This window comes from Pistacia vera, unplaced genomic scaffold, assembly GCF_008641045.1.
Source record: "Pistacia vera cultivar Batoury unplaced genomic scaffold, PisVer_v2 Contig71, whole genome shotgun sequence".
NCBI lineage: Eukaryota > Viridiplantae > Streptophyta > Magnoliopsida > Sapindales > Anacardiaceae > Pistacia > Pistacia vera.
The window spans coordinates 67782-82258 of NW_022196568.1; the positions used below are offsets into that span (position 1 = coordinate 67782).

Below are 14477 nucleotides of genomic sequence, written 5' to 3' on the forward strand. Positions count from 1 at the left end.
ATGGTGTTTAAAAAGAGTGGTGCAACACGAGACTTGCCAAGGGTAAAGTGAGGATACAAGTTGCTTAATGAAGAAGAGTATTTTTAATTTGAAATTAAGTTTATGAAGTAGATGATGGTTGAAAAGAGGAGTGTAACACACGAACTATTCAGGAGCTAAAGTTGAGGATACAAGTTGCTTAATGAAGAAGAGTATTTTTAATTTGAAATTAAGTTTATGAAGTAATTTTCAATTGATGGAGGATATAATTTAATCACTGGGAACATAGGATACAATTACAAAAGATTTTTTGATGGATAATTTTGAGATAATCTTTTGTATATTTATAAAGGAAAATGTTTATACCAACAATCTTTTCTCACAAACTTTCTTTTACAAGACAAGACAATTTGCAATTAGTCAGATAATAATGAGTCTTGCTTGAGCACCATTTGATAAATTTTAACTGACTAAATACAAATTACTATGTCAGAATTGTGAAAAAAAATCTGTGAGTATAGTATTACTCATTTATAAATTCAAATTAATTTTGATGGTAGTAAAATGAACAACACTAATGGAGAAAGTGGAAGAAGTGAAAGTGCTTTTAGTAAAAACGTTGGGCCTATCATCAAGCCCAAACCAGCCCAACGTATAAAAAAACAACAAAAACAAAAGAAAAACAGTGAAATAGAGGAGAGCGTCGGATGATCGAGAGAAAAACAGTGAAATAGAGGAGAGCGTCGGATGATCAAGAGAGGCGTGGGCGGCATTGAAGACTGAGAAACAAAAACCCAGTGATTCTTATTGGGATTTTCACTTGAGAATTAAAGGTAATCTGCTTACCTCTCTGAATAAATTTTGATTTTGTGGTGAAACCAAGATGATTTATGTAATTTTGAATACCTGAAATTGAAATTTATTCGAGATCGTGACTGTAATATAGTTTCAAGATGATTAGCTAGCTATGATATTCATGCTGTGAATTTTAAGTAGAATGGTATAATTCTGAAGTGCATCTGGTTTGCAGTGTGTAATTACTTTAGTTATTTTCCTTATTATCTGATTTTCATTTTAGTCGCTTAGGTTTCAGTAATGGAATTGATGTGAAGGTATTGAGTTGTATCATATGATTTATTAAAATACTAGTATAGATGGACTGAGAATTTATAGTCCGTGGAGATCACAGGGTTTAGTTAGCTTAAAAATTCGTCTTTTGACGTCGGCCGCGCAACTGGATGAGGATTAATTAGATTCTGTGTGTTCAAATAGGTTTGAAAATTCTTGCTCTTGGATTTTTGGATATTGAATTTTAGTGATCTTTTTTAATTGTATTGGTATATGGTTATATGATGTTTTACGGTTAAAATTTTTGTTTCTGTAAGGCCTTCGACCATTATATGTAGTGTTGTGATCGATTTATTGAGTTACAATGGAAGAAGAGGAGGTTCCAAAAGTGTGTTTGAACTTAAAAGACTTAAGAGTGGAAGGTGATCTTGGCTGTCGCTAACTGAACTTTCTATCAGTTAAGCTGAAACTTTGGTTGTTACTGTGGAAAACATCGTCAAATATGTTTCGTTCTCAAATAATTTGCTTGATATGTTCATTTGAATCACTCTGTATTTGATCAATGCTATGATCTGAAGTTTTTCTTTGCAGAATTTTAGAGCTGTGGAATCAGAATGGAACTAGCAGATCGAGCAGTTGGGTTTTTATTATCTTTTATCAGCTTATCCATTTTCACTTATTATACTTTTTGGGTCATCATCCTGGTTAGTATCTGTACTTCTTTGTGAATTTTTCGTTAGGTTTAGGCCGTTGTTAATTTTGCGTATTTTGTATTTTCAGCCATTTGTAGACAGTGATCACTTCATCCACCAATATTTCCTTCCCCAAGAGTATGCCATATTGATACCAGTATTTGCTGGAGTGGTGCTTCTCTGCTTCTTATGCATATTTATCGGGTTTGTGACACTCAAATCCAAAAAGAAGAAGGCATGATGCATCTACATTGCTGTTTTCATATCTTCAAAAACATCCAAAAATTCTAATTTTCTTTCTCATACTTGGCGGTATTTGTTATTTGGATTGGACTTCTGGAAAATGAGAGCAGCTTAGAAGATTTGTGTTACTGTTTCACTGCTAATATTTGACTTGACAATGTAGCTGGGTATGTCAAAAGCCTTTTCGTTTCGCTCTATTTTTCACTTGTCAGAGAAACTTTCTGAAATTCAATTGTGGTAAAGAATTTTAATGGAAAAGGAATTTAAGCCTTTTGCAGCTGTCAATGGCCAGATCTGGCCTTTTCCGACCAGATCCGTGGTGGTTTGCGTTGTAACGCCATCTTTCGATCAGATTCCGACGGTGGTGGCCGAAATCTGACACTGGGGGGGGGGTGTGGATTGGTGTTTTTGTCATTTTATAAAAAATTTATACATTGGGGTGTTTAATTAAATTAGCAAACCTATGGGTTTTTTTGTTAAATTTTAAATTTTACCTTGTAATACTCACCCTATTTAACTACCCAATATTATTCTCAAAATCCTATCTAAAATAACAAAACAAGCGCATCCCTAATTATCAATAATTATTTCATCATTACACATGTTTATCCATAAAGATGGATTCAGGAAAAAGAAATCGAGAATCATGTTCTTGTTAAACTTGATCATCACCATTAATACCATATGTAAACCGTCTGCGTCGGAGTTCTAGAATTTTAACCGTGATTAGAGTAATGCCGTTTGCCGCCGCTAATTAATTATTGAAATAAGCTTCTTCTTTTTTTTTTTTTAATTGAATTGAATTAAACAATAAATATGATCAAATTATTCTTAATCATAGGCTCTTATTTTATTTCAATGCATTAATGTTGTTAGATGATACCAGCTCTTGTGATTACTTAACGTAGACATAAAATTTGGAGGGTGAAAAAATCAGTGAAATTGAATGGATCGCTTTGTGGTAATTAATCATGTGACCACCGCCATAATCCAAACAAAACGTGGGCTTAAACTTTAAATTCTCCTTGTGAAACACTGTTGCCACAACCTCTGGTCATCCAAAGTGATCACTTTTATTATATTTCTTCTGTGTTGCCATTTGTTATCAATATAAATTTTGATGAATTTATTAAAGCATGCCAAGCTTTACCTAAATAAAACTAAGAGGGCACAGCACAAAATAACGTTCAGCCCCTGATTATCATGTGAAAAGGTATACATCAAATCACTATGTTGATATGAAAATTCACACCAATCAGAGAAATATGATTGACTTTGGTGGAACCGGAATAGATGTGGTCATGATTACGAATAATCAACGATGGATAAATGATAAATGCAATAAAGTAAAAGACAATAAGATTTTTAAAGTAGTTCAGCGAGGTAACCTCTTATGCCTACGTCTACTATTCTTATATTTGCTGTGAGAGCTTACAATAAGAGTTCTATAGAAATTCTCTAACCTCTTTTTCATCATTTGAGAGGTTTATATACAAGGTTTATACAAAGTAAATAGAGAAAATAAAGAGATTATAATTGATTTGAACTGTAACTCCGATATTCTCGCGATTGGGTTTTGTGATTGTGCAGATATTGCTATTAATCTGATCATTCCCCATAATATATGTGATATGAAGTTATATGTGAATTAATTGAATGATTATTCGGGTTATTCATAACTAGTTTGTGTTGGGTTGAGCTATATGTCGATGAGCTTATGTTGGGTCGGAAAATCGGTAGAGTCGGACTCATTCTGAGTCGATTTAATACTTTGCAACTCATCGAGCTTGGCGGAAAAATCACACAGAACACACCAAAAGAAATCTCTTGCGCAATTACAATAGAGCTTAAAGGCTAAAAAATTAGAAATTGGTACCTACTTCTAATCCAACCTGTCCATTTAAGTTTGAACCAATTAAGTTATAACCAGGGGACTTCATATCTATGCTCCCATGTAGATAACTAGACTGAGAGGCCTCTAACGAATGTAACAGTAGGATTAACTAGTTTCTAAAGAGTAAAGAAAACATATCATCAATTATCAAGCTGCAAAGTAAACAGCCATTGACAACTTTCCCTCTACCTCTACACACAAAGCAATGAACAAGTCAATTGAGCAAGTATAAGTCTTCAAATTAAGCTCAGTCAAGTGCACAAGAATTGGTCAAATCTGTAATTCTGTCTATTGAATTCCCATAATTATAAGCATCCTTTTATCAATGTCAATGATCATATGACAGCTCTACAACAACAAATCCTTGATGTCAAAATCTTATACTAATCCAAAAATAATAACTTTATTATCAAATCGGTGAATTTAACTCTTAATTACTACCTTCGTTTGCGTTCAAAGAAACCTTATTTACACAACAATTCAATAACCATATCTGAAATATTCACTGTTCTAAATCAACCACAGCAGGAACAGAAACTATACCGTAACTATTAACAAGTAATCCGTGCATTAACCAACAAAAGCAAAAACCAAAAACAAACTTTGTTCATACCACAAAACTTGCATACACAAAAGTTTCAAGCCCAAGAATTATCAAAAGCAGCCGAAGTAATCGCCTGCGCGAACTCCTGAAAACTGATCCTCCCGTCCCCGTCTGTGTCGGCCTCCCTGATCATCCCCGTCAACTCTTCCGCTGTCAACGCATGCCCTAGTTTCGCCATCGAATGCGCTAACTCAGCTGCAGTAATGAACCCATTGCCATCTCTATCAAACATTCTAAACAGCTGCTTCAACTGCTCCTCACTGTACGGTGACTTACCGGAGAGTAGCTCCGGCGCCACGAGGGCGACGAATTCCGAGAACTCGATTAGCCCGTTGCTGTTAGTATCAGCTTTTTGAATTAGGGTTTCCAGCTGATCAGAGCTCGGTTTTAACCCTAAGGATCTAAGGAGTGAGCCGAGTTCCAGCTGCGTTAGGCTTCCATCGTTGTTTCGATCAAAAGAACGAAAGATCTCACGAAGTTCCGCGATTTGCTCATCATCTAGCTTGTTACTCATATTAACAACTACCGCTATATGACCAAAAAAAAAAAAAAAATAAACACTACAAATCTCTTAACAAAAGCATTGAAAGAGGAAGGGAAATAAAATTCTGCGTTTGGATCATACCCTAATTCTCTTTTCTCTCTCTTTGTTATGAATATGAATTCAGTGTATTTTCTTTATTTAGAAACTTGATGTTGTGTTATAAAAGAGATGAAGATTTCTAGGGGTGAGAGAGAAGTAGAAAGATCCAAAAAAGCCTGGGAAATCGTTCTTTCTTCCTCCGCTTTTGATGGATCCTCCGAATTAACATGCAGAGAATTGAATTGAATGATGATGATGACCCAAATATCGGATCCGATAAAAGAAGATCTAATTAGTAATGTAATGTAATCTCAAACAGGATGCTTTCTTTGTCTTGAAATGATGAACACGTAGTGGGAAAATCGATTAATGAATTTTCCCTCTGAAAAAATCAACAGTTGGTAACGAGTCAACACCCGAGACAAAACCAAAACATTTATATTATTTAAAAAATATTTTTTTATTTATTTTATTTTTTGTAATTTTCATTGCAAGAAAGTTGATACGCGTAAGAGGTGGCGGGAATTGCGTGACCGGCGCACGTCTTTTTTTCTAAATTTAAGAGACTTCGTCAACCGTTTAAGGCTTAAACCAAGCGGGTTCACTTCTTATCGGCTAACACGTGGCAGTTGCTATCACCCACTTAAAATTTGACATTTCACCATATTAAGTGTCGGGACGTGAGTTGGCACTTGGTATAGGTGAAACGGTGCGCTTAATGATGTGGTTGGCAAATTCACGAACAAATGGTGAGTACATTTCATTCAAGGACGGTGCTGTTATGTTAGCTGCCATCTATTTGTCTTATCTTTTTTTTTTTCCACTAAAATTTAATCATTTTTTTGGTTGTTATCAAATTTAATTCGATTTAATTTAATTTATTTTCTTTTTCTTAATTCTTGACTTCTAGCCAATTGAAGGAGTCCACTGTACCATGATTGAGTTCATAAAATACGATCTTCAACTAGAGAAGACTCAAAAGATTTGTTGAAATTTGGAATCATGATGAAGGAGAGTGTGCTGGATCCAAATAATGATATGCTAATTCAGTAATTCTATCAAACTCAGACGTTTGTATGAGATGTCCCCTGGCACCAACTCAGGATTTAACGCAAATTTAGGCCTCCAATCAAGATAAGTAAAGCCTATATCATGGCCCAGATTCGGGCTCCGTTTTGTGCTGTCACTCTTTTTCATGTCTTGCTTATTTACTTGTGGGCTGTTTCATACTTGATGCAAAATTGACGCATATTAGTGAACTATCAAACTGCAAGAATTATGGACTTAGTTAACTGTTAAGCTCCTTTTCAGATATCGTATGGCCACCTTATGATCCGCTTGGACTCTAAAGAACAATCAAAAGAAACTTCTACTTGGTACAACTACGTCTAACACAGAAAGGTTTCAAAATTTTCATTTTCCATTAGGCTCTCAGCGGGTAAACAGAACATAAGAATTGCAGTCAAAGTATCATCGACACTATTTAAATGCCCGATCGATGTAAAATTACAAGAATAGATTCCCTCTTTACTTTATGTATTAGGTAATAAAACCTCTAAAATATATGATGAGGAGTATGCATATTTAATAATCTATAACACACAATGGAATGTACCTGGTTACTAGTTTAGAAGAGGACTTCCTTCTTTAACAAGCACAAAAAGACCACCATCCCCTCTTGAGATTCGAAGGTCTTTATCAAGGTATGTAATAAGAAGCCAGGACTTGGTCCGTTCACCAGGAATGGGTACCTTCAGGGGTGGCTGACCAGAAATCACTCTAGAAATATTTGCTACAGCCTCCTGCAGTGGGGAGAGAGATTGCTGCACGGGCAACAAATTGATGTTCTGTCCAAAAATATTCACATTTTCTGGGAGAGAAACAGTTGACTTTATCTCTGGAGGTTGGAAGGTACCTTCCTTAAATTGAACCTGAACATTGTTAGAAAAGATTCATAAGATATGGTACTCATGTATTTACAGTACTGAAGTTCTCAGAGGTTTTAAGGAAGTTATGTATTGCAACTAACATTTTCTCACTATACATTTAGCAAACTACATCAAAGATTTTTGCACTGTTTACATATATATTCTAACCTGCCCCAAGCGCTGCAGACAGCTCCTGAAATATCGGTAATCTTTTTTCTTCTTTATTTTTAATTTATTTAATGATAAGCATACTTTTATATCATCAACTCTTTCAAATTCATTTTTCAAGTGGCTTTGTTTTTCAAAATTATTTTTACTTAGTTCACCACAAATCCAGTTATAAAAACCTCAGGTTCCAAAAACAATCCATAATTTATCATAATGAAATCAGTTTAAAAAAGTTTCTTATTGATTCATTTATTATTTTTCCACAACAAAAAGGTTGCTTTGGAATTAATTTCATAAACAACTATTCAAGTTTGGTTCAAGGATTACTTGAATTCTAGAAGGGCTTCGAACTTCAAAGGTCGCAGAAGCACTGAAAGAGAACGTAGCAAAAGGGCCAGACAATGTAGTCAAGTTCTCAATGGAGAGGCTACCAGTGTCAATTGTTTGAGATATCTTTTCCACTTTCAACAAAGGTGTTGCACCTGCCGCCAGAAGGGGTAACAGCTCAGAAAATGCTGTGTACCTGATAAGTTTGAAACCAGAAGTAACATCAACATAAAGAAAAAATATGCTACGGTATCACCAAATTTCATCAAGGGCTTCCCAATTTCATTTTAGGCATCCAAATCTAAACTGCAAAAAACATTTCCAATAATCATACAGTTTTGCAAGAAGCAACAAGTTCCAGTGAATCTAATCCCCATATTAATGTTATGTAATCTATGCCCAAGTCAAAGAGAAAAGCTAGTGCAGGTCTTATCAGCATATATCCTAAAAAACTGTTTCCTTTTCGCTTTTATAAAATATCCACTATTTATTAAAATGACTTTTCAACATATTAATGCAAAAATTCATAGACCCCTGATGATTGGCTTAATTAACAAATAGTAGGCAACTACCAGTGGTTCAGAAACATGCCAACCGCCGTCCTTGAGTTTAGAATTAAAAGTCTAAAACTACTTGCAATCATTTCTTTTAAAGATCAACTCTCTTGTCTTTTTCTCCTTATCATTGCTCAGGATCTACTTCCTCTATACACCCAACACAGCTCTTAACACCAACAAGAGTGACAATTGGTCTATATATGTGTTTGTTCAATGAATTCTTCACTGGAGGGCAAATAAACAAGGCTGGAGAAGAGAAAAGACTGGAAAGGTTTGGAGCTAAAAATTTTAGATTTTCATGATGTCCCATTATTCAAAAGGTGAAAATAATTCATGTATCGATCTTAATTTGACTCGTTGGAGATGTGTTAAGTGGGCAGTTTAGCTAATTAAAGAGGTTTTTGGTTTCTTTTTTTGGATTAATGTGATTAAAAAAAGGAGCTTCTTTTCTGGTTTTAGATTTTTTTCAAAGAAATAGACTCAAACCATCTCCACAACAGGACAAGTGGAAGATAAAAAAGATTTGTACTCACTGACGTTCTGCTAAGAAGTTGTATTTTTTTCTAACTAAGAGTATACCTACACAAAGATATAAACCTAATTGCAGTTGAATGGTTAACTAGGTCAAAAAACAACTTTGTTTGATGATCGCTCATAGCAAGGAATAAACACACAGACGGGTAGCATATATTCAAGCCACTTAGGGAGATAAATGGAAATATTTTTCAAGATAAGGAAAACAGGACACAACATTTTCCCCTCCCATATTGATTTGACACATAAATAAACAACCACAAAAAGGGAGAAGAGAAACCATTTAAAATGAATGATTTCACCTATTGGTTAATGCGAATGTTCACAAATACAGATTACAGTAAAAAGAATGAATTAATATATAAATAATTATTGGAACCAATTAGCTCTCAGAACTCAAGCAATATGGCAACTGTAAATTAGCCAACATTGACAGTGATGATTCTCGTAAACTTCTCTTGATACTAACTTTTACAGAATCAGGCTAATGATTGAATGAATAAAAATTCAATTTGTTTCTATTTCTCTTCCTTCTTGTTGTTGAGTTAAATTCAGAATTAAACAGATAAAATTAGATAAAGAGAAACTCACAGCAAGACCCAGTTGCCATCAAGAACCCCAGCGGCCTCCACGGGGCTTGGAGTAGGATTCAGCGCCTCCAACTGATTAACAAGCTCCAAAACCTCGGCCCGAACTTCCGCCCCGGCCCGAAACCCGAACTCCGTCCCATAAACCGTGTCCACCAAGCACCTCTTCAAATCAGCCAATTCAGTATTATCATCTTCCCCCGCCACCTGTGCAGCGGTACCGTTGCCCTGGCTCACATACTCCTCCTCCCACTCGTCCTCGTTCTTGGGAGGGTCCGAATCCGGCAACTTGCTGGGTTCGGGTTCGGACTCGGGCTCCATTTTTTCGCCCCATTCGTCAGTGATCGAAGCCGAGGTTTCGGCGGCGGATTCTGAATCGGGTTTGGGAGTGGGGTCAGGCTGGGAAGAAGAGTGAGAGATTAAAGAACGAAGAGTGAAGGTTTTGGTGGGGTTTTTGAGTGAGAATGAAAGAGAAGAATGGGTTTTAGAGGAAGACAATAGGAGGGGTTTAGGGTTTTTGGAGGAGAAGGAGAAGAGAGATGATGGCAAGGTGAAAAGGAGAGCCATTTCAAGTCAATTGATTGTCAAATGTGTTTGATCTTTTTCGTCCTTTCTTTTCAGAGTTTAGCGGATTCCATTATTTTGAGTTTACGGAGCTCCGCTCAGGGCCATAAAAAATAAAATTAAAATTGAAAAAAATAAAAAAAAAATAAAAACAAAGGGAAATTTAAGAAGGAAAAATGAAAGGAGAGGCGGATTTCATTTTGGCATTATGTATGGATTCAAAGTTAACCAAAATGCATGATTATTTATCCGAGACAATATAATAATTAAGAAATAACTGAATTTATATTAAAAATAATTATTCCTTATATTGTCTCAAAATATTAATTACATTATTAACTAATATATTTCAATAATTTAAATCAAATATCTAAGTTAAAATAATCTTATCAAAGATTTTAATATTAATAGTTATAAGAATTTACAAATTTAAAATAATTCAATTGATTTAACTAAATTCATCTACTTTAACTTCATTCAAGCTAATTTTGTTAATCTTACTGAGGAAGTAAAATTAATAAATTATAAAAATAAGAAATTCCCGGTGAAAATACCCTTTATAAGGACAATAAAATGCTTTTTAACAATAATCCATTATCAGTGTATGGACGACTATCTCTCAAGCATAAGTTTAAGTTCGGTCTCAAAGGAGGAAAAAAAAAACAAAAAAACCTAGCACCATATCTTCATAGACAAAGACTATGAGATTGCTTCTTTCTTTCATTCTAGGATGATAGCCATTTGAGCCTTTTTTTTCATGCTTCTCGTGGAGGTTTGAAGAAAGCTACAATTAATAGGATTTTCTAAATCCTCCCATGCCTGAGAGGAAGAATGAAAAATTCGTTTTCCTTTTCCTTTCTGCCAAAACTAAGAGATTGGATCTAGTCGTTAAAAGAATGTTTGGCTGATGAATAACTTACTTTTTTTTCTTTAACCCCATCAGGCACTACGAACACCCCCAATTGATGTAATGGAATATGTCTATTTATCTATCTCTAAACTCAAAATGAGAGTAGGTTTGAAAAATGATATTAGAGTGTGTAGGGTTCGACCAAAAGGGTCTCTTAGCGTCTTATTTTTCCTTCTCATCGGAGTTATTTCACAAATTCTTATCATGGTAATACACTTGGACACCAATAATGCTAGGACACCGAAAATTTTCCACCGAAAATGTGTACCGGCCTACGTGTAACACGCATCTGATTTGTTTAATAATTTTTTTCTAGTGAACGACCGTCCATCAAATTTGGACGGCCTTTCACTCACATGGACGCCCGTCCATATTATATGAACGGGCGTCTATATATAAGGGACGGCGTCCCCATTTAAAGGACCTCCCTGTAAAATACAATAAAAAATTTTACAAACATTAGGACGACCGTTCATAAATTTTGGACGGCCGTCCCTTACGTTTGGACTGCCATCCATTAGGAATGGACGCCAGCCCTTACCTTTGGATGGGCTCCATTAGGAATGCCGCCCGTCCATGCTTTAAAAAAAAAAAAAAATTCTAAACCTCTTCTACTTTGGTCTTCTCTTCGTCTTCATTCCCCATCTCCGTCTTCATTCTCCCCATCTCCTGATTCTCATGTTAGTTCTTAATTACTGCCAGTTGCATTAATTGGCATTCCAACATCACCATATAAATCTGGGTTTCTTGATTCTCTCTCTCTCTCTCTCTCTCTCTCTCTCTCTCTCCTCTCTCTCCCCTGTATGTGCTTAGCTATTCTTACCATCCTCGCCATGAAAATGTATTTTAATTTGCATATTGTTCTTATGAATTATTATTGTGCTTATATGGTTGGCCAAGTCTCATGTTTTCTTTTTTCTTCTGTTCAGGCTGCTTGTAGGAATTGAGAAATAACTAATGTTTCTAAAGCTTCTAGAGGCTGTACTTAAGACTAGGAACCGCATGATGTTGGGACAAACCGGTGGTGATGCTACCCTTAAGCTTGACACACTCCTCAAGCTTGTTGATGTCAAGGGTGCCATGGATGAAGACGAAGTTGATATTCTTTGTGCATGATTTGACCAAAAAAATGGAATGTAACAAATGCCGTTGTTAGTGATTGATTATTGCCATTTTCAATAAGCAAAAGAAGGAAAGCAATTAATGCAACTGGCAGTAATATAAGAAGAATCCAGGAGATGGAGAATGAAGAGTGAAGTAAGACAAGTATAAGGGTTTCGAATTTTTTTTTTTTTTTTTTTTTTTAAAGCATGGACGCCCGTCCAAACGTAAGGGACAGCCGTCCAAAATTTATGAACGGTCGTCCCTAATGTTTATAAAATTTTTTATTGTATTTTAATCAGGGACGGACGTCCTTTAAATGGGGACGCCCGTCCCTTGTATATGGATGCCCGTTCATATAATATGGACGGACGTCCATGTGAGTGAACGGCCGTCCAAATTTGATGGACGGCCGTTCACTAGAAAAAAACTGTTAAACAAATCAGATACGTGTTATACATAGGCCGGTACACATTTTCGGTGTAAAATTTTCGGTGTCCCTAACATTATTGCTTGGACAGCGTACCATAATAGAGAGTTGTATTGTATGCTGTGTTTGGGAAGGATGAATCGCTCCCAAAAAGTAATTTATTTGTTACAATTTTGGCCAGTAAACTAAACAAGCCATAAATGAAATGAATTATTAAATAGATTGATTATATGATAACATTTTATCAGTGATATCTTTGAACGGCTTTAAAGTTTAAAGCTAACACAATTCGTTCAGTAAAGTTAATTTTGTGACGTTGTTTTCAAGAAATTTGGGGAAGTACTCGTCAGCCCCACTGCCCACAGAATTGATCATCACACCCATTCCCAATTGAAAAGAGGTTAAATATGTAATTTAAAGTTTAATTTAGCACTCTCAGCCCTCGCAATGCTTTGCTTCTGAAAAAGGCTTTGTGAAAGTAGTGACAATAAACTATTTTTTTCTCAAAATCAAAACAAAGTCCTATAAATTATATTAGAATTGACGAATTGTTTGAAATTAATATACCATTGTTATATGTTAATAAGTAGCATTAAATTTAAATCATATACAAATAAATTTGAATTGATGTTCTTTTTAATTCTTTGTTGACTACAAATATAAAGCTTAAGAAGAAGAATTTTTTTTTTTTTAATTAAATCCTTACTAAAAGTAGACTATAGGGGCTAAAAATCATTTACCAAATGCAATAATGCTACGGACACCGGGACTCTACACCGAATTACATGTTTCGTGACTCATACCAACCATGTTTCACGTTCACAAAAAAATTTCTCGTGAACAGTCGTTCATCAACTATGGACTGCCATTCACTTACCATGGACTCCCGTCCATATTATATGGATGAAAGTCCATTTACTATGAATGAGAGTCCACATTTAAAGAACACCCGTTCATCGGTAAATGGAAAAAACAATATAAACAAAAATAACGGACGACCGTTCATAGGTTATGGACGATCGTCCATAAATAAAGGACGGATGTCCACATATAATGGACGCTCGTCCAAACTTTAAATAATAATTTTTTTATAAACAAAAGTAATGGACGGGCGTTCATATGTTAATGGATGCCTGTCCATTATTAATGCTTTTAAAAAATTAAAAAAATTTAGGGACGCTAGTTCATCAGTTATGGACAACCATCCACAAATAAGGGATGCCCGTCCATAATGTAAATTAAAAAAAATAAAACAAAACTTTGGACAGGCGTCCCTAACATGTGGACCGACGTCCACATATAACAGACGCCCGTCCATTATGTGTGGACGCCCGTCCATATCTTATGGATGCCCGTCCATATAGAAAGGACGGTCATCCATATAATATGGACGATCGTCCATACTATAATAAAATGTTATTTTAATTAACTTTTTTTTTTAATTTGCGAAAAACATTAGCTTCTCCAATACGACTTCTCCAAAAACCAGCACCAAAATTCTTCGAGCAAAAGAAAAAAGAAAAAACTCATTTTATACCTATTGTCGCCTTCTGCTTCATCGTTCCCGTCTGTTCTTCGTGTCTGCATTACGTCTACATTCTTCTCGAGTTTCTTCCTCAATAGTCGTTTCTTCCTCAACAACCAGCTACCGTGACAAGAACGAAAGCCATAAATTTTTCGTAAAACAATTGTTTACAGTGGAAATGGAGATAAGAAGATCAAAATTGGTTCAGATTAGAAAGATTTGCTAAGATTGTTAAGTGGTTTTTATTTAATTTATGCATTTATTTAGTTTTGTATTCTATTTTGGATTGAATATATGTTACAATAGAAAATAACTGATAGAGAATATTTGTTGGTGATTGTTGTGAATCAGATTCGTGAACACGAACAATAGTGTTGGTTTTGCATTAAATTACAGAATATGGAAGAGTCTAGTTTGCCTTATTTCAATGATGTTGAGGTAAATTGTGCTTGAAACTTTAACTTTTTCATTAAAATGATTTTAAATTTATTATATCGTATTGTTTCTTTTGATGTGTTGTATTAGTACATTCTAATTTTGTCTATTATAAAACTGTTAAATAATGAGGAAAATGAACATGATGAATTAGAAGATATGGGATGTGCAGAGGAAGAAGTGGGGCTTCATAGTGGAATGGTGTTTGATTCAGTTGATAGTCTGTTAAAGTATTACAAACTGTATGGTAACAAAATGGGATTTGAAGCAATGATACATACGTCAAAGAAACACGATGATGGAGAGATGAGATATGTGACATTGGCATGTTTTTGTTTTGGGAAAGAG

At 35.0% G+C, this 14477-nt stretch overlaps 3 protein-coding genes across 4 annotated transcripts; 1 reads left to right on the top strand and 2 right to left on the bottom strand.

The window, feature by feature from the left end:
* Positions 1-568: 568 nt before the first annotated feature.
* On the top strand, positions 569-2369 carry LOC116114427 (dolichol-phosphate mannose synthase subunit 2). 2 transcript variants are annotated; one of them, XM_031400574.1, is made up of 3 exons: positions 569-812; positions 1626-1751; positions 1828-2369. In XM_031400574.1, exons 2-3 carry the CDS (start codon positions 1662-1664, stop codon positions 1978-1980), a joined length of 243 nt encoding a protein of 80 aa, XP_031256434.1. In that variant the 5' UTR covers positions 569-812; positions 1626-1661; the 3' UTR covers positions 1981-2369. The 2 variants fall into 2 exon arrangements, with proteins under 2 accessions (XP_031256434.1, XP_031256435.1); XM_031400575.1 differs by having other exon boundaries at positions 1639-1751.
* Positions 2370-4260: 1891 nt separating this feature from the next.
* Positions 4261-5485, bottom strand: LOC116114423 (probable calcium-binding protein CML18). The gene has a single exon (XM_031400566.1). The coding sequence runs from the start codon at positions 4992-4994 to the stop codon at positions 4515-4517; it is 480 nt and encodes a 159-aa protein (XP_031256426.1). The 5' UTR covers positions 4995-5485; the 3' UTR covers positions 4261-4514.
* Positions 5486-6452: 967 nt separating this feature from the next.
* On the bottom strand, positions 6453-9856 carry LOC116114403 (probable plastid-lipid-associated protein 3, chloroplastic). Its single transcript, XM_031400541.1, has 3 exons — positions 9169-9856; positions 7487-7682; positions 6453-6994 (listed from the first exon to the last, which is right to left on the bottom strand). Exons 1-3 carry the CDS (start codon positions 9729-9731, stop codon positions 6686-6688), a joined length of 1068 nt encoding a protein of 355 aa, XP_031256401.1. The 5' UTR covers positions 9732-9856; the 3' UTR covers positions 6453-6685.
* Between the last annotated feature and the right edge of the window lie 4621 nt (positions 9857-14477).

Excerpts from the sequence above, each read along its gene's own strand:
- LOC116114423 (XM_031400566.1), bottom strand. The coding sequence starts at position 4,994 with ATGAGTAACAAGCTAGATGATGAGCAAATCGCGGAACTTCGTGAGATC.
- LOC116114427 (XM_031400574.1), top strand. The coding sequence starts at position 1,662 with ATGGAACTAGCAGATCGAGCAGTTGGGTTTTTATTATCTTTTATCAGC. Across the intron at positions 1,752-1,827 it reads CTTTTTGGGTCATCATCCTG|CCATTTGTAGACAGTGATCA; the intron begins GTTAGTATCTGT and ends TTGTATTTTCAG.
- LOC116114403 (XM_031400541.1), bottom strand. The coding sequence starts at position 9,731 with ATGGCTCTCCTTTTCACCTTGCCATCATCTCTCTTCTCCTTCTCCTCC. Across the intron at positions 7,683-9,168 it reads GATGGCAACTGGGTCTTGCT|GTACACAGCATTTTCTGAGC; the intron begins GTGAGTTTCTCT and ends CAAACTTATCAG. Across the intron at positions 6,995-7,486 it reads GAAGCCCTTCTAGAATTCAA|GTTCAATTTAAGGAAGGTAC; the intron begins GTAATCCTTGAA and ends AACAATGTTCAG.